General features: G+C 46.4%; 1 protein-coding gene across 5 annotated transcripts in view; it reads right to left on the reverse strand.

The window, feature by feature from the left end:
• Positions 1–1,071: 1,071 nt before the first annotated feature.
• Positions 1,072–18,505, reverse strand: part of MTMR3 (myotubularin related protein 3) — a 143,362-nt gene continuing 125,928 nt past the window's right edge. For 4 of the 5 annotated variants that reach the window (XM_042910216.1, XM_042910215.1, XM_042910218.1 and 1 more), the window contains 10 exons: positions 17,953–18,084; positions 16,842–16,953; positions 13,933–14,128; positions 12,950–13,135; positions 9,669–9,839; positions 8,414–8,559; positions 6,007–7,423; positions 4,735–4,845; positions 4,174–4,262; positions 1,072–1,471 (listed from right to left, as the gene is read on the reverse strand). In XM_042910216.1, the coding sequence (XP_042766150.1) occupies positions 1,300–1,471; positions 4,174–4,262; positions 4,735–4,845; positions 6,007–7,423; positions 8,414–8,559; positions 9,669–9,839; positions 12,950–13,135; positions 13,933–14,128; positions 16,842–16,953; positions 17,953–18,084 (2,732 nt within the window). In that variant the 3' untranslated portion in view covers positions 1,072–1,299. The remainder of the gene's footprint in view (positions 1,472–4,173; positions 4,263–4,734; positions 4,846–6,006; positions 7,424–8,413; positions 8,560–9,668; positions 9,840–12,949; positions 13,136–13,932; positions 14,129–16,841; positions 16,954–17,952; positions 18,085–18,505) is intronic. The other variant, XM_042910219.1, reaches the window with a different exon arrangement.

An 18,505-nucleotide genomic window follows, 5' to 3' on the forward strand; every position in this document is an offset into this window, starting at 1 on the left:
TTTAAGGCTCTTTTTGGACCACATCAAAGCTTACTGAGGAAAGGTACCCCAAATCTCCTACAGGCTGTGTCACTTCTCTAAAGAACCCTGCAGAGTCACCAAGTGGCCCCTCACTGCTGGCCAGCAGCACAGGAACAGGGCAGGGGGACTGCTAGGGCCTTCCCACTGCCCCAGGAAGGGAAGGAGAAGAAAGGCTGATTGTATGGGACATACTCCCTTTTCCAGATGCTTGCACTCTGAAAAGCTGATTCTACCCCTTAAGGAGGAGATCCATGATTTGTTTGGTTTGGGAATGGGAAATTTTTGGAACCCTGAGTCTGGATTTCCCTGTGCTGGTCAAGGAAAAGAGATTGTTTTGGGGGACCAGGCCCCGGCAGGGGCTTCTAGGTGCACCCGGGCTCAGGGAAGGCTTTGGCCTTGGCCATGGCAGCAGGATCACTGCACTCTGGCCAGTCTGTACTCCTATGCCTGAGGGTGGGAAGCACTACACAGCCTGGCTGAGGGAGGCATACTCATGACAGCGAAGGGAACCCTAAACCATCTGGGTCGAGTTAAAAACAGAATCCCATGAGAGAGAGAACAATGCTGGCCACCCCGATTCCCAGGCCCTCTCGCTTGCCTCAGGACAACAAACACCTTCCTTCCCCAAAGCGAGGCTCAGAAGGGTTACGTTTTATTATGTGCCCCTCCCTCCAAATGCCAATCCCATTTATCTGTGAGGTGGAACTGGCCCGGCTCCTGTGAGGAGGCAGAGGGCACTTGGGACAGTCTGTTAGGAAGATGCTTCAGCCTCCTCAGCAGCACAGGTTTTTCCAATCAGCTCTGATGTGACAATGGCACAAGGAATGGTCACAAACAACAGCCCCAGCTTTCTTCCCCACTAGCTCAGGCCTCCACTCCTGACTCTGACCAGCCTCTCTCCGTCCTGAGGAACCAAGCCAACCCTCAGCATCATGGGACAACAGGTGGCTCAACAGTCACAGAGGGCTTGGCAACCTCTGGTCTTCCATTTAAAAAAAAAAAAAAAAATTTTTTTTTTTTTTTTTTTTTTTTTTTTTAAGACAACCAGCAGACTTTCTTTCTTGGAAGCAGAGGAAGGATGGAAAAGGGAGAGGGAAAAAAACAAAACAGGAAATAAAAATCAATCTACAGTCCAGTGGTACATCCCAAATTTCTGTCACTCTGCACAGGTGGTTCCATGCCCCCATTCCAAAGTGCACGGGCCTCTCGGTCTGCCCAGGCTGTGGGCCTGTCAGAGGAACAGCAGCTTGGCCTCTGCCCGCCCCAGGTCACTGAGCTTCAGTTTGAAGTGGCAGCAATGGGCTTATCCAGTTCAAGGTCAATGCTGGAGCTTGTGGGATGTAGGCTGCTATAGCAAGACTTGCACACTCGACTGGGTTCAAAGAGCTGCTGGCTGGGAACTGGAACCTTCTGATTACAACAACTGGAGCAGAACACATTCCCACAATTCCTTGAGATGAGAAGAAGAAACAAAACAATGTTAGTTTCAGTAGCAGATATGGTGTAGGGAAACCAACTTCAGAAGACAGGACTTTGTTGTACGTCCTTCGGATGTGCTAGAGACTCCTCCAACAATGAACTGTTCATTTGTCTAGCCCAGGAACAAGCCAAGCAGAGAGGGGGGGATCCCTACCTAGCATAGTCGCACACCACTGTGACTTTAGGGCCAAGGACAGTTGGCTGCCTCACCATTATGGCTCAAGATTACCAGGTGCACAGGAAGATGTTCAAGAGAGATCCATGAGAACAAAAGGGCCCAGGGCAGGAGTAGCTGCTAGCTCACTGGGTAAGTTCTGGCCCAGAAAACCCACTTGGCCACACCCACCTGGGCAATGGCCTTTGTGTAACTTGTGGTCACAGAGAGGCCAGAGTCCAATGGAACTACCTCCGAGCCCCTCAGAGGAGACAAACTACCAAGCCCAGCCGGGGAGTGAGGAGCCTTGCCCAACGGGCTACTCCTCCAGAGGCTCGGAGGCAGAGTCATGGAGAATAGACTATTGTCACCAAGGACTGCCCTGCTGCCAGCATGCAAAGCCAGAAGACAAGCAACCAGTGACGCATGCTCAGGGTGAAAGGACAAGAGCACAGATGAACACACGTGCACAAACACCCCCCTTATTAGATAGGTGTCAGTCAATTATGGCTCACTCCCCTGCCTCCGTGCATCTCCAGGGAATATCAGAGCTCCACCCAAAGGCCTGACTGTACCCAGGCCCCTCTCTCCTCCTCCACTTGAAAGCCCAGCTCTGATGTGCCTGTGCAGCACAGGTGCACATCCAAACAGCTACCCTTCACAGCTAAGAGGAAAGGGACTGGCAGAGGATGAGTTTCTGCCCACCTTACAACCCCACTCTGCTAGGAACTTAAGTACAAATCAATCTCAATAAAACCAAGAACGGGAGACTTCAAGGAGCCTTAAGTCGCCCACCAAAGACTTGGGGAAAACAGCTGAAGGGAAATCCTCCTCCTCCTCGGCCAGCATCACTCACTACCTTTTCATTTATGCTCCTCAGAATGCAAACCCACTGCTGGATTAAGGACCACCTGGACACAGAGGAGAAAATACTAAATACCCTTTGCAGACCAAAAACAAACAAACAAAAAACCACAAAAGGAGAAGGCTATACATGGGGCAATGGAAGGACAGAGAACCAAAACAAACACACACAACTTCATCTTCTAGAACACAGTAAGCACTCACGTTTCTGAAAAACATGAGTCAGCAAGAACCTGTGGTTACACAAAAAAACTACCTAAATCTATTTCTGAACATCTACATTTATTTATCATACCTGTTGGAGTTCATCCTGACATGAATTTCATCAGTTAAGCTTTTCTATCTGGTTTCTTTCAGGGGATCCTAACAGACCCTAAGTGGAACCTCCCACTAAAGCCTTCCATGCTAAAACAGTTCCCTGGGAAGACCACCTCTGTTCAGTCTCACTCTCTTTTTAAAAAACAAGCAGCAATGCTGTCTGACTTGGAGGTCATGAAGCATCATTCTAGCATTCCACTCAATGACTAACCCAAAGGAAATAGCTCTGAAAGCCCAACTGGCTACTCCACAAGACCAGCCCCAGCTGAGGCACTGCTTCTCAGTCACAAGCAAGATGGCTCGGTTGACCTGTGTGGGCAGAAAGAGAGTGCATGACTGCAGCCTGACTTGGCCCTCATAGTCTCCTCAGTCAGCTGCTTTGGATTCCCCCCAATCCCACCTGTCTGCCTGCACTCCCAGCCCCCGGCTTTATCCCAATGAGTGCAGAGAGGGGGAAATGGCAGTGTTAGTGTGGAGAAGTTATTGTAGATGTGTAGACATCACAGACAGGTTGTTGTAAATGCTCACCACGTTTGATCAACACGTTCAGTGTCCCTGCAAGGAGGGGAGAGAGAGCTCAGAGAAGCCAACCAAAGTCATTCGGGCTTGGGGCACAGGGTGGGGAGATACACAGTCCTAGAAGCATCATTTCTAGACAAAGAAGTGGTTCCATTTTCTACCTGGGTTCACTTATGTGGGTGAACTATGTCAGGATTCAGATAAACATCCTATCCCAAGAACACTGAACATCCTCCAGTCAGCTACCACCCCAGTTGGGGCAAAACATCCCTAGCAACTAACTACCCCAACCAAGAAGAAAGAAAGAAAGAAAGTCAGGAGCCTTAAGGATTGAACACTGTGTCCTCAGCTGTCCCCACTAGTCCCCACAGCTAGGTCTCATCACTACTGGCACAAGGAAAACAAGTTTGGGGTCAGGGAGCAAGGTAAGGAGTAGGCAAATGAAGTTCCCTGCCCACAGCAGGAAAACTGTTTTTGCCAATAGCAGCCATGTTGAGTAGGAAGAAATTGTATTCTAGGAATAAGAAATGGTAGTTTGGGTGGTGGCTGTTGCTCTGCTAATCCAGGAAGCAAAGCAAAAGGGGACATCATTTGCACATTTCAAAATTTTATCATGATCACTCTGAACTGGAAATAAGACCCCAAATGCAAACACCAATCTCAGAGGCACAAAAGATGAGCTGGCGTCCTGTAGACCCCAGGGTCTGCCTCAGATGAACACTGCCAGCCAGATCCCTGCACCTCTCCAAGCTGCAGGCACTGAGGGCCAAAATGTAGCCTCCACACCCTGGCCCACCCACCACACCCCCCAACGGCACCTGCAGTGGTGCTTCCTGCTGGCGAGCCAGAAGGCGCTGTCGCACGCGTAGCAGTGGGCGGCCAGGTGGTCAGGGAGCCAACGGGTCATCTGTAAAACAGATGGGGCCAGGTTAGTGACGGGAGATGGGCCATCCAGCTGGAGCCGGCAAGAGCCATGCTGGGGGCAGCAAGAGTCACAAGAACCATACTGGCTCTGGTGGCACCAGCCCAGCAGGTCTGATGTCAGCAGTACAAGAAAGGCGTCCAAATCGTTTCCCTAGAGGGGACTCCAAACTCCCCTGAGATAAAGTATCAGGCAGCAGCAAACACCCTGGGTCACTATGAGAGCTGGCAAGGCTCCAGTCCACAGAGGCAATGAGAGAGGACCACCTTGCTGAGTCTCCCTGGCTCAGAAATTCTAGGCTTGATGGAGATTCACAGGCGCTGAGATTCACAGAGGCTCAAGGCTAAGCGTGCTATGAGGTCGTTCCTTGGCCAGGGGCATGGGACAGGGATAGGGGTGGAGAAAAACCATAAAACAGTTGCATGGACGGCACTCAGAACAGGGGCTGAGCCTGTACCTCCGTGTCCTGTTTATCCACCTGCTCCCAGCTGGCTTCAGAGAAAATCTCTGTGCTGCAGCGAGACAAACAGTTCTGATCCAGATTGCTTTCCGAGTCGGGGATTGAAGTCTGTTGGCAAACAAACACAGCTGAACAGAATGAACCTGGCTCCTCCCAGAAGAAGAAAGGGCTTGGAAAAGAAGGGAGCACCGGGGACTTCGGGTGGGCCTGAGTGTTAGGGCTGCCAGACCTGTGGTGCATCAGCCACCAAGAAATGGGTTGAGCAGGTGCAGAGAGACAGGCCTGAACTCAGGTGGAAGACAGATACACAGATCTAAGGCTGTGTGCAGTGACTCTGCAGTGCACAGATGGGCCCTGGGTTCCAGGAAGTGAGTGGGGCAGAAGTGACCAGGATGGAGTGTGAACTCTGTGAGCTGCTCCAATGAGTCTGTTAATCCAACCCTGCCACTTACATCTACGTGTTGAAACTGAGTGCTTTGGGCATGTCCTCCTTTCTCTGAAGGACTCTTTGGGAAAATGAGAAATCATCATTAGTATGAAGGAAAAACGGAGAAGTCTGTTTAAACTGAAAGTCATTGGATGAGCCCGCCTTTAATGTACGCTGACTGCTTCAGAGCCAGGCTCACGCATGTATGTGAACACAAGTCAGACCCAGCAAGTAAGGAGAGCACCTCCCTGAGAACCTCCCCTCACAGAGCCCCACTTCCAGTCACCAGGCCTCATCAGTGCTAACTCCTGGACAGTGCCAACACCAATACTTCTCCCCATTTCTACTTGCCATCCATCACCTGCCAGAAAGCAGGTAGAAATATTTGTTAAACGAAACCTTCACAGCTACAGCCCATGTCTGGGGTGGGGGCGTGGTTTGGGGGGAGGCTCCCAGTTTACTAGCTACTGGGGTGTTTAGAACAGGCACTACAATTTGACAGGAATATCTGCCATTGCCATACTAACGTCATCCTACCCAAGAGTTCGTGTCCTTTCTTACAACATGATCCTCTCTCCAAAGAGATCTGACCAACCACATAGTGCTAACTCTCTTATTCTGTCTAAACAGGACACCCGTGGAAAGTTAAGAAAGGCGGGAAAGAACAGGCAGACTGCCGTTCACATGGCTGAGGCTGATCTCCAGCCTCTCAAAAGGACTACTCTGCACCTTTCCAATTCTTTAGGAAATCTGTACTAATCACCAGGCACCAGGCACAAAGAGCACCCAGCCTCCGTGTGCCCTCTCCTTGGGCAGCTATGGAGGTACCATGGTCTACTCACCACTTCATCCCCAAAGTCCCCATTGAAGCGCAGGGAGCTGGTCAGGTACTGGCTCTCCAGGCGACTCCTCAGCTCCTGCACCTGTTTCTTCAAGGTCTCCACTTCCTGCTGGTGGCCTGACTCAATCTGACGCAGGCGCTGTTGGATAGTGTCCGTATACACAGGCATGCCATCGTCGTCCAGGTGGCTGCGGGAAGGCTGGTCAGGGCTGCCCGTTGTAGACGGCCTCCCCGAGTGGCCGTGCAGCCACTTGTGGTGCAAGTTCCTCGAGTGTAAGTGGGCAGAGCTGCAGCTTGTGGCAGACAACTGGCGGCTCAGTGAGTCCTTGCTCCTACCAGCCTCCCCATTGGTGCAGTGCCCGTTGGGGGTGGGGTGCTTCTGCAGGGTGCTAAGCCCTGGGGGCTGCTCTAAAGCCTTATTTTCGGTCTCCAGGGCACCATTGCACACAAGCCCCTCTTTACATTCGGCTAAAGGCAAGGCACAAGGAGAACATGTGGGGCTGTGGGTGCTGCCAGGGGAAGTCCTATGTACCACAGATCCCACTTGGGGCCTCTCAGCTAGGCTCCTCTCTGAAGACTGCGGCTCCGTGGCTTGAGGAAGTATGTCCTTGCCACTGAACCAGCCACTGTTTACCAGGCAAGGTCTATGATGGCCTTCGGGCCCACTTTCTGACTTGACTTGACCTTCCATTAACATGTCCATTGAACTGTCCGTGTTTGGTCCTGTGGCCTCAAATGGGACTTGGGAGGGTAGCAGAGAACTTGACTGTGAGGTACCATAGCCAACTTTTACATCTACTGGGATTGGAAGAAATGCTTCCTCCCTATCTTCTGTGATAGCTCCTATTCGAGGCTGTTCCACAGGGACCTCGTGGGTACATTCTCCCCTGGGAGACTCCTGGAGAGAACAGGGGAGAATGCTGAGCCCACCCTGCTGCTCAGGAATACCCTGTGAGAACAGAGAAAGGCTAGTGCCTGGATGGTTTGTCAGAGCAGCATCACCCAGTTCTGGTTCTTGAGGAAGAATAATGGTTGAGCCCTCTAGGGTCTTCCCCCTGATTTCCTTTCCTAAGAGAGCCTCCTCTTCGACCTCCCGCATCTCAATGCTCCCTCTATGGGCAGGCTCCTCTATCCCACTCTCCTCTTTGGTGGCCTCTTGCAAAATGTTCTCCATCTGCCCCTCGGCCACTCCAGCTGCAACAGATAGCTCTGCGCCGCCCAGCACTTTGGTTGGCTTCCCCAGGTTGTCAGGATCGAGAGGCTCCTCCCCAGGACCAGCCAGGCTGCTCAATTCCAGTGAGCGGCGATGCTCCTGCCACTTCTCATTCAGGCTCGGGTCACTGCTGCGCCGGTTGGCTAGAGGCACTGTGTTGTCACAGGCTGTGGTCAGATTGTCAAATGATCTAGTCTTTGGTAACCTAAACAAAAGGAGGTTGAGGGAAATGAGAATCTGAGGCTGTTCAGAGGAAGTAGGAGACAATCGGACAGTTGTTTCATAACTGGGTTTGTTGCAGCTACTTAAGAAGCTACAGCATCTCTAAAGTGAGGCTCAGACTACTAGAAAGGCAAAGTTCCTTAGATGGGCCCTTCTTCTAGTTTGCAAGTTTCCTCTCAGCCTCCCACCCCATGCTCCTACATACAAACTAACAGCAAATGCAACTTAAAAAAAAAAGCTTGGGGCACCTGGGTGGCTTAGATGGTTGGGCATCTGACTTCAGCTCAGGTCGTGACCTCACGGTTCATGGGTTTGAGCCCCGTGTTGGGCTCTGTGCTGACAGCTCAGAGCTTGGAGCCTGCTTCAGATTCTGTGTCTCCCTCTCTCTCTGCCCCTCCCCCACTCACACTCTGTCTCTCCCAAAAATAAAACATTAAAAAAAAATTTTTTAATAAATAAAAAGTTCACAATATTGCCATGTTTCTCAACAGAGCGAGCAAAGGAAAGTAAGCATTGCTGATTTTCTACTATTACAATATTTTAAATTATTTTATTACTTGACAGTCTGAATCCAATAAAGTGATTTCTCATGTGGCAAAGCCAAACTTGCCATCATCTGACATTTGCCTTTCAAGCCCAAGAAGATAAAATCATGGCAGAAAGGCAGGAGCATAGAGCAGTGGCTGCAACTCAAGCCAGAAGGTCACAAGGAACCCAAAGGATCTGCTCCAACACTGAGAAACTGCTTGGTGCATGCAACAGTACAATGTAGTGACAGGGCCCTTCAAGGAAATGAGGCTCTTATGGCCTTGTAGCCTGAAACCCTATACCTTCCCTGAGAAAACCTCAGAAATCTAAGAGAGATGTGTGGAGTCAGACAATGTCATGATCTCTGACCATGCCTTGGATGTGTCCCAACACAGAAATAACACCCACGCAGGACGTGAGGTCTTGGCATCAACCCTGGGCTCACCGGCTCAGAGGCGGATCATCAGGGCTGGTGCCAGGGGCTGGATATGGTGCACAGCTGTCGTCCACAGGCGTGGACGGGGATGGGCAGGGCAGGTACACTGCACTCCACAGCATCAGGTTACGCACGTGACATACAGGGTATAGCACCTGAGGAGAGAGCAGTGGGGATACAGGTTTAAACAACTCCTAACAAGTCTTTAGAAATGAGGGTCAAAAAGAGTCACCAAGCCAGAACACCCAACAGGTCTTGCCTTGTACCATCTGCGTTTCTTGCCTCTTGTGGGCATGAAAATCTAAAAGGATTTTTAGAAATGTATTTCTTATAAATGATTTCTTAGGATTCCCTTTACTGAATGAATGACTCTTATATTGGCTCAATTCGTCCCCTCATCCAGTAAGTTATTCCACTGGATGATGACTGTGTTTCCTGGCACAAAAATGTGGCTTCAGAAGACACTGTCAAACCTGTTTTATAGGATCACTTAAACTAATCATGTGAAAAGAAGGGAATTTTCTTCCTGTATTGTTACTTTCCCAGCAGGCACAGTTGAAGGGAAGAGAGAAGCAGGTAGCTTAAATCTTTTGATTGTTTAAATGTAGTGAGAAGCATATTAACAATCCAGCAAAGCAATATGACCTCTGATTAGCCTCCTTTTGACTTCTTTAGAATTTAAGATGCATTCTGACAAAAGGAACATTACCATGTATCAACACAGATGTGCAAGCCTCCTTTCCTCTGCTTAACAGAAGGTGTTCCTTTAAGGAACAAAGTCTTAAAGAGCCTGCCAGTTTTCCATGTGAGCAGAAAATCACACACACACATGCTAATGTCATACACGTTTTTCTGCTGAGACAGGAGCTGCAGTGGATATCCAGTGGATGACACTGGAAGGATGCTGGGGGCCTCTTGGCAGCTCCTTCTGAGCTATGAGGGGTGTCCAGGGGTCAACTTAAGCGCCTCTTCCACTTGTTAGACAGAACATGCTAGGAGTAAGGTAAGCTCTGACAGAGGTGCCAGAAAAGATTTGTGTCTAGAGTGACAAAGTAGAGATGTGTATTAAATCAAACCAGAAGCAGGTCAGAGCTGCACCAGGAAACAAGCCTTTATAGGGACAGATGGAAAAAAGTGGAACCAACCAACCCAAAGACAACAGTGATGCCTTTGAGAAAACAGTCACTACTGAAAAAGGCTCCCACATGTCACCATCCCCAAATTCCTTCTTCTGATCAGAGAAGAAGGGCTGAAGGATACATACGGCTTCGGACTGAGAGGAATACAGTAGGTTTTTGAAAGCCTTGTTGCCTGCCCGAAGCAGCGACCACACGGAACATGTCCGCTCCTGAGTATGCTTTTCCCCTCTCTCCTTGGCATTGTTGCACAGGAATGTTCCAAATAGGCAGGAATAGGTATGTTGCACCAGTTTCACCTGTAGGAGTCCAGAATCAAGCAATAGGGTGCGCAGTCTTTGGAGGAAGGTTAGCCCCGCTGAGCCACCCTTCCCCCACACCCCTGAGAACTCAGAATTCATACTCATTAAGGGTGGGGAAATCACATTAAGCCACACAAGAGCTGCCTTTTCACACCCCCAATCCCAGAGCGCCAACCCCAACCACCACCAATCCTGAGTCAAAAGAAACAAAGACAGATCGTCGGCACACCCATTCCTTTTGGACTTCCTGTCAACCTGGAAGTTCTAAGTTAACAGCCACACTCAAGAGCAACAGAGCATATAAACTGGGTACAGGAGCAAGTCAGTGTGCAATCCAAGGCTGAACTGAAAACTGAAAAACCCCAAACAACTTTTCACTCAACAGGTCATTAATGACATTTCTGTGGGTCCTGGACAGCAACTATCCTGCCCTCATGGAGCTGGTTCTAGTTGTGGGGAAGGGGTGACCAATGCTGTGGACCACAGTAAGGCAGGGTAAGCAGGACAGGACACATGCAGGGCAGCAGGGGAAGGAAGTGAAAGAGCAAGTGGGTATCTGAGGGGGAAATGCTCCCGGCAGAGGCAATAGCCAGCACGTCTTGAGGTGAGTGTGTGTTTGCAATTTCCAAGGAACAGGAGGCCAGTGTGACCGAAGGATACTGCACAAGGAAGGGAATGGTAGGAAATGAATGCAGACAAGAAACCGCTAGTATTGCTCTGCAGGCCACTTTAAGAACTGTGACTAAATAACTGTGCCCTAAATAAATGGAAGGACTGAGTTGCCACTTGGTTAGGTGGAAGACCTCTTGGAAGATCAGATTTGGGGGTGGAGAGATATGGAAATCAAGAATCAAGCTTTGAACAGGAAAAGTCTGAAATACCATTAGGACATCTACATGGAGATACTGAGCAGTCATAGTTGGATATGTGAGTCTGGAGTTAGTGGAGAGATCTAAGCTGAAGACATTATTATAAACGTGGGAATCATGGAGAGTAATTACAGGTATCGGACTGGATGAAATCCCCCAAGAGGCAATAAGATACAGAAGTACCTTGGAGGCTAAGCCCTGGAGCATTCCAACATTCAGCAATGGGGAGATAAGGAAGAACAGGAGACAGACCAGCTAGTGAGGCAGGGAAGAAATGAGGGACAGTATGTGCTGGGAATCAACTGAAGAAAGGGTTTCAAGACTGGTGTGATTACACAGTACCAAACAGTAAAACGAAGACAGTCTAAGATACAAACTGCCAGTTATAAAACAAGTCATGGAGATGTAATGCACAGCATGGTGACCACAGGTAGTAATACTCTATTGCATATTTGAAAGTTGCTAAGGGAGATCTTGAAAGTTCTCATCATAAGAAAAAAATGTGTGTGGTGATTGATGTTAACTACTTATTGTGATCATTTTACAATATATAAATACTGAATTACGTTGTATACCTGAAATTAATACTATGTTATATTGTCCATTATACCTCAGTTAAAAAAAATGTTCTTCACAAGATGAAACTGAGAGCTGATTAATGGATTAATATGAAGGTCACAGCTCTGGTAAACTGGTGGGGTGAACACCTGACTAGAGCGGGTTTAAGAGGAAATAGGAAAAAAGGAAAAAAAGAATTTGAGACAGTAAGTGCAGAAGACTTGAGGAGCTCTACCATGAAGAAATGAAATACAGAAAATGAGACAAATAGCTGGCAAGAGATGCAAGGCTGAGAAAGGGTTTTGAGGAGATGGGAGGCACTAGGCTATGTTTATGTATTAATGGCAACAATGTAGTAGAGAGGGAAAGGCTGGCACCATGCAGCCGAGCAGAAGACAGGCAGTGGGAGCTGGGAGGGAAGAGCTGGAACAGGGCAAGGGCAGGGAGTTCTCTGTCAGAGGAGGGGGGCAGGAAGTATGGAACACATGCAGGGGGGTTGGCAGATGGACTGGAGGGAGCAGAGGATATGCCATTCTTTTTCTTTTCTTTAAGATTTTAGCTTTAAGTAATCTCTACACTCAAGGCGGGACTCGAACTTACAACCCCAAGATCAAGAGTCATGCTCCACCGAGCCAGCCTAGCACCCCTATTATTTCTAACTACTTAGGACTTCTATCATCTATTTCTTTCCCTTCACCTGCCCTATCATCTGTTTTTTAAAAAAAATTTTTTAATCTTTATTTTTGAGAGAGAGAGACAGTGTGAGTAGGGGAGCAGCAGAGAGAGAGGGAGACGCAGAATCTGAAGCAGGCTCCAGGCTCTGAGCTGTCAGCACAGAGCCTGAACCCACGAACCATGAGATCATGACCTGAGCCAAAGTCAGACGCTCAACCAACTGAGCCACCCAGGCGCCCCAAACTCCATCATCTATTTTAAAAGCTAGGTTTAGGGGTGAGTGGGTGGTTCAGTCGGCTGAGTGTCCAACTTCAAGCTCAGGTCATGGTCTTGCAGTTTGTGGGTTGGTGCCCCACATCAGGCTCTGCACTGATGGTGTGAGGCCTGCTTGGGATTCTTTCTCTCTCTCCCCTTCTCTGCCTCTGCCCCACTTGCATGCTTTCTCTCAAAATAAATAATAAACTTTAAAAAATAAAACCTAAGTTTAAAATGATACAGAGACTTGGGGCACCTGGGTGGCTCAGTCAATTATGTGTCTGACTTTGGCTCATGTCATGATCTAAGGTTTGTGAGTTCGAGTCTTGCATCAGGTCAGGCTCTGGGCTGAGAGCTCAGAGCCTGGAGCCTGCTTTGGATTCTATATCTCTCTTTTTCTCTGTCTCTCCCCTGCCTGTGCCATGTGTGTGTGTGTGTGTGTGTGTGTGTGTGTGTATGTGTGTGTGTGTGTGTGTGTATGTGTGTGTGTGTGTGTGTGTGTGTGTGTGTCTCAAAAATGAATAAACATTTTTTAAAATTTTTAAAAAAACAACACAGACTTTATGCAGACCTAACACACTTGGATTCACTGAATAAACCCATACATTATTTTTAATTAAAAATAAGAGAATGGCTCCTTATTAAATTCTAAAAAGGATGTATCGTTTTATGTAAAAACTAGCTAACATTTGCATTGACATCCCCATTTTAGAAAGTCCCCAAAATGAAGAATCACAAGCCCAAACTCACAAGGAATGCTTCATTGAACTCAAAAGAGCAAGGAAATTGCCTCTGAAGCTGATGAACGCAGTCAAGCCACTGGAGAAACACCGGGCAGCGTTCGTTCAGATCATCTGAGTTCTCCCCATGACCACACCGGTCAGCAAACTTGTGTCCAAAATCCAGCCACTCCATCTCCACAAGGACCTGGAAACCCTGCAGGGAGAGACCATTTGTGCTTGTCTGTCGAGCCTGTGACAGTCCCAAGCCTGTCAGGATTAAGAGCAGCAATCCCTTTTAACAAGCTCCCAGTAAGGCCAACAGAAACACCTAACCCAGCCCCACGGCCATAAGCTCCATGGGACACAGGCTTAGGGCAATTTTCCACTTCCCTCTACTCCATTCCATAATCATCAAAAGGGTACTAAGCATTTATCTGAGCCTTTCTTGAGTCTATACTTTTTAGCCTCTTTCATTCACTATACAAAAGCCACATTTTTTTCTAATTTTTTAGTTCTGTATTTTGTGTTATACTTACAAAGAAAGTATTGTTTCTAAAATCTTTCCCCATTCCAGATTTACATCTATTTTAGGACACCTTTATGGTTTTTCTTACATCTTTAACCCAACATGTGGTTCTTTCAGAGTAGGGCTTTCTTCACAGAACACTGTAGTGATATCTGGACCCATTATTACCATAATAAGCATGCCAAGATTCTTTTACAGAAGCCCCATTTTCCGGGGGTAGCCAAAACTTTTCCAAGTAGAGTGCAAAGGAAAACACATCTGTATTCTCAATACCTTGTTATCCACAATCTGCTCCATTTTATAAAATGGCACAAGAATGATGGCAGGCACCACCATAAGTTAGCTCAAGGTAAAGGATGAAAGATTTAAAAACAAATTTCATTTTCTTTAGACTTAACCACCAAGACCAAAACTGACCATAAAACCCTCCAAGGTTTCCCCCACTTGTACTGAAGTACCAAATCCTACTCTTTGGATGCACCCACCTCTATGGTTCGGTAATAAGGATCCAGCAAGAGCTTAGCCAATGCCACAATCTGGGGAGTGCGGTCCCAGCCATCTGAGCAATGTGCTAGTACTGGCCGCTGATCACGATCCACAGCGTGCACTACCAGAAGTGCTGACTTCAGAAGCACAGACAGGTGATGGAGCCATTTTGTGCCTTCAAGAGCTGAGAGCCAACTATAAAAATAAAAACAGAAGGGGATAAGGAAGGGTGCCTGGGTGGCTCAGTCAGTTGAGCAACGGACTCCTGATTTCAGCTCAGGTCACAATCCCAGCATCATGGAATCAAGCCCCATATCAGGGCTCCATGCTGAATGTGCCACCTACTTAAGATTCTCTTGCTCTCCCTCTGCCCCTCCCCCCATGCATGCTTGCTCTCTTTCAAAAAAAAAAAAAAAAGGGAGGATGAGGAAATCCTGATTTGTATGATTTACTGCATCATGCCAAATAGCCATGAAATTAAGAAGCAATTCCCAAGGATTCTTCCCTCCAAACAAAACACTGCCAAAATAAAACAACCTCCGTCTTTACAAAGCATGTACAAAGATGAGGCCTAAGCTCTACTATGCAATAGAGGGCAGCTTCAGAAACAGGACAATAGGAATTTTTTCCAGAAATCTTATGGCTAACTTATGACAATTAACATTTAATATTTTTCAGTCCATGGTAGTTATATAACTCAGTACAGGAAGAGTAGTTCTGGAGTCTTCTCCTGAAGGAAATGCAGCTATTCAGACATTATAAAACAGTAAGTACTTATATTTAATGATCAGCAACCATACCCAACAAGTTCTCAAAAACTTGTCATGTGTGTGTATACACACACATATATATACATACACAAATAACACACATACAATACAAATGTGTCTATAAGGAGATGTAAGCCAGATGCCACATTTAAAAATAGCACAGACAACAGCACCTGCTCCCTACACCCTAACACCCACTAAAATCTTGAATTTCTATTGACTAAAACTGGGTTGGCCCATACTAATGACTTAAGATTCATACAAATTAGTACACTAATGGCTACATAGTATTACTGGACTTAATATAGACTGGATTCAGCAGGGATCTAGAAGAACCTTCTTTCGAAAACACCTTCAAGAGATACCTGATCCCAAGAATTACTGCTTGGGAGTAATCACAAACTTTTTTTTTTTTTTTTTTTTTAACTATATTGATATTTTGTTCCTCGTGCATGTCATGAATTCCACTCCTTACATCCCCACCCCCCAAAAGCTCTAATTTCTCCAAAATGTGATCAGATTTGTAGTTAAGACAGCAGTCTAGCCCTTCAAACACTAAATCAAAGGAGGGAATAAATACTTCTGTCAGGGGGCTCTGAGAAGCCTTCTGCCAACACTAGGCAAGAACATGCCTACACTACACCCCACAATCAGCTAACCAGGGAGGTTCTGAGACACTCCACACTCCCTTGTTCGATTCCCAGACTGGAGCAGAAACACACAATGCCCTAGCCCTCCACAGCCTCCAACAAGGGTGGAGAGGCTTGCTTATAGCTGATCCCACCACTGCCAGGGCTTCTTTTTACCCACAAGGGAGGCTTCAGTACTGCCTTATGATTTGCTGCCAAAAAACAGGCAAAGCATTACCTTTTTCCTTAATAAAATCCCCAGACATTCCTTTTGACCAGGTATGGGCCAATTACATCTTTCTGACTCTGAGTTTAAAAAATAGCTTTTAAATAAAGAATTTTAAAATACAGATAGTTGAGATGAGGTAGTGTTGATTCTATCCCTTTCATTTTATAAATAGGAAAACTGATACCCACAGTAACTTAGCCATTTGGCCAAAGTCACAGAGTCAATTAGTGGCAGATCTTGTGAGTCCTCAACCAGGCTCTTTCAGTGCCCCACCTTTGGAGATGAGAGTACTGCTAGCCGGGTTCTGTAAATGTGTAGCAGATACAAGCTGCTAATCCCCAAAGCAGAGCAGCAAACTCATTCCTTTGCTCAGGCTTTTCCCCAAGGACAACTGCTTCACCCTCTGGGCTTTTTCCAACTGTGATGAATTTAATCATTTGCTATCAGGAGTTAGTACAAGTGGTTCAGGCAGCCATTTGGCTCAATAAATCAAGGAATTCTGCAAAACTTGACGTGATCAGGAGATCTACTGGACAGAACCCAGGGAAATAGCTATGGGCTCCAACACAAAGAAAAGAGAAAATTCTGTCTTCTCTGCACCATTTTTGGCTTCCTGAAATAGTAAAACGAGGACTTTTAAATATTTATCTGTCCACATTTGTTTTACAGAGGATTCTTGCTAATTTATCTCGTATTCAATCAGTAATCAGTTCCCTTGAGAGGCGGGGGTGTTAATTCACCTATCTCACTGCAAATGCCAGCCATTCATTTTTAATAAGCAATAAAAATCTGGTAATGCTCTTAGTATATAAGAGGAGGTAGTTTAGGAATCAGAAGGAAATGTAAAAGGAACTCCCCTAACAGAAGGTTTAAAGACAGCTTAACCCTTTTTAGAATATGATGAATAAACTTTGACTCTTCAAGGTAAAACATCCCACCCAGCTTAAGGCAGGTAAGTGTCACTGCAAGATGTCAAAAACCAAAGAATTAAAAATGAGCCAAAAACAATGTAGAAGAGAAGGAAGAGGTCCCAGGAAAAAGAAGAAGGTAGTGCTTTTCTGAGGACTGAGATCTGTTCTGTGCTCCACATCTTTAAACCTTTCAAAGGGCTAGATGTTTCTCCAGCATCTCTTTTGTGTGCTTGTGCTAACACAGAAAGCAGAATGCCTACAGGGACTGAAAGTAAAACTGAAGTGTATCAAGAAACAGAAGAAAAGACACCTCTAAACTCACTTTTTGAAAAAAGCAACACAAAATTAAAGCTAAGGCCAAGGTCTTACTTTCCCGGATCAGGCATCTGTGTGCACAGCAACCGCAGAGACTGAAAACTCCTCCGGATTGAATGAATATTTGCCATCCCCATAAACACTACTTCACAGTTCGGGTAATACTCTGCAGAGAACAACAATAAAAAGAACAAAAATATGTTAAATTTAAAGCCCACATGGCCAAATTTAAAAGCAGCAAACTGGCTATAAAACAAACCCACTATAGCTGCTGACTAATGAAACGGAAATGTTTTGATGCCTATTAGTCCAGTCCTTTATGAGAGGAAACGGTGCTTGAATTTTAGCTGTTTTTGCAAAAAGGAAGATTTGTGAAGATATGGACATAAAACAAGTTTTTCCTTTTTTTTTTTTTTTTTTTTTAAAGATCTACATCCTTCCATCTGACCCCAGGTTTACTTCTGGGGCCATTTCTAACTTGTAGCTCTGGAATTTCTTTGAAAAGAAGCTGGCAGAACAATGCGTTTTATGCAGTCAAATTTCACCTTAGTACAACTGCTTTTAACTTCCAGTTTAAATCACATCTGAATAAGGAGCTTGGTGCCACTACTTGCTCCATCAGCACACATCTGGCACTAAAGGGATCCCTTCCTGGAGAAAGCCAGCATTCAAATAGTAGGGATGCTACAGGTCAGGACGGAGGTGCTTTGCTAGAATTCAGTATTTGCTGCTTCAATTCCCACCTCAGGTTTTCTATGTAGAAGCCATGTGGGAGTTTCCTGTGAGGTCAGTAATGAGTAAACCCACTGTTAAAGGCAACAAAAAGCTTTCAGAAGGCTGAGAAATTGAGCCACTTAAAGAAGCAACTTGCAAACATGAACAGGCCTTACTTACTACAGGGGAGGACTTACTTTTTTTAATTTATTTATTTTTAATCACTTAAAGGTTGGGAAAATAACCGATTATTTGGTTTCAATGCACCTCATCCTCTGTTTCTCCCCTGAAAATAAACTACAGTGTTAAGAATCCAAACAGTTCTGGCTCTCTCAAGACAGCTGAGGAACATGGTTTGCCATTCATTTCAAAATGAGAACTAAGACCCAACTGGGCATGAGCTGAGCTCACAAGAACAGAGTGTTATGGGATAGAGCACTGTACACCTCACCTGGGCATTCACAGCCTCCTCCTTTGGCTCGGTTTGCCACCGCTGCTGCATAGGAGCGTGCATCCAAGATCAAAAGCTTCTGCGGTTGGATGGCTAAACTTTCTGCTCCCGAAGCATTGGACAGAGAAGAATCTAGGAACATCAGGAGTGGGGATGAAAACTGAATGAACCCATCTCTCCCAGAATTGTACAAAATAAGAACCAAAAACACCTGTTATAATAACATTACAAACAAAACCTCAATTAAGTGAAACCCACCTAACAAGAACGCTTGATATACAGGACTTCTTCCTATAACCTCCTTTATCTCATTTCTACATGTGTACTCCTTTAATGAAGGCTGGTGTCTCCTGCTATGGTCTGGAGACACTCCAGGTCCCCTATCGCGTATATACTCCATTCTTGTCACAGTGACAAGAAAGACAACCAACACTCTAGTCCTAGTAAGCCAAGTCTTAAAGAGTCTTCTGGTTCTTTGTCAAGATGTGTGACTCCTCAAATAATCCTATCAATTAAAGCTTCGCCTGCTCTCTCCTATGAAACAGATTCTATG

Source organism: Panthera leo, chromosome D3 (genome assembly GCF_018350215.1).
Source record: "Panthera leo isolate Ple1 chromosome D3, P.leo_Ple1_pat1.1, whole genome shotgun sequence".
Lineage (NCBI taxonomy): Eukaryota > Metazoa > Chordata > Mammalia > Carnivora > Felidae > Panthera > Panthera leo.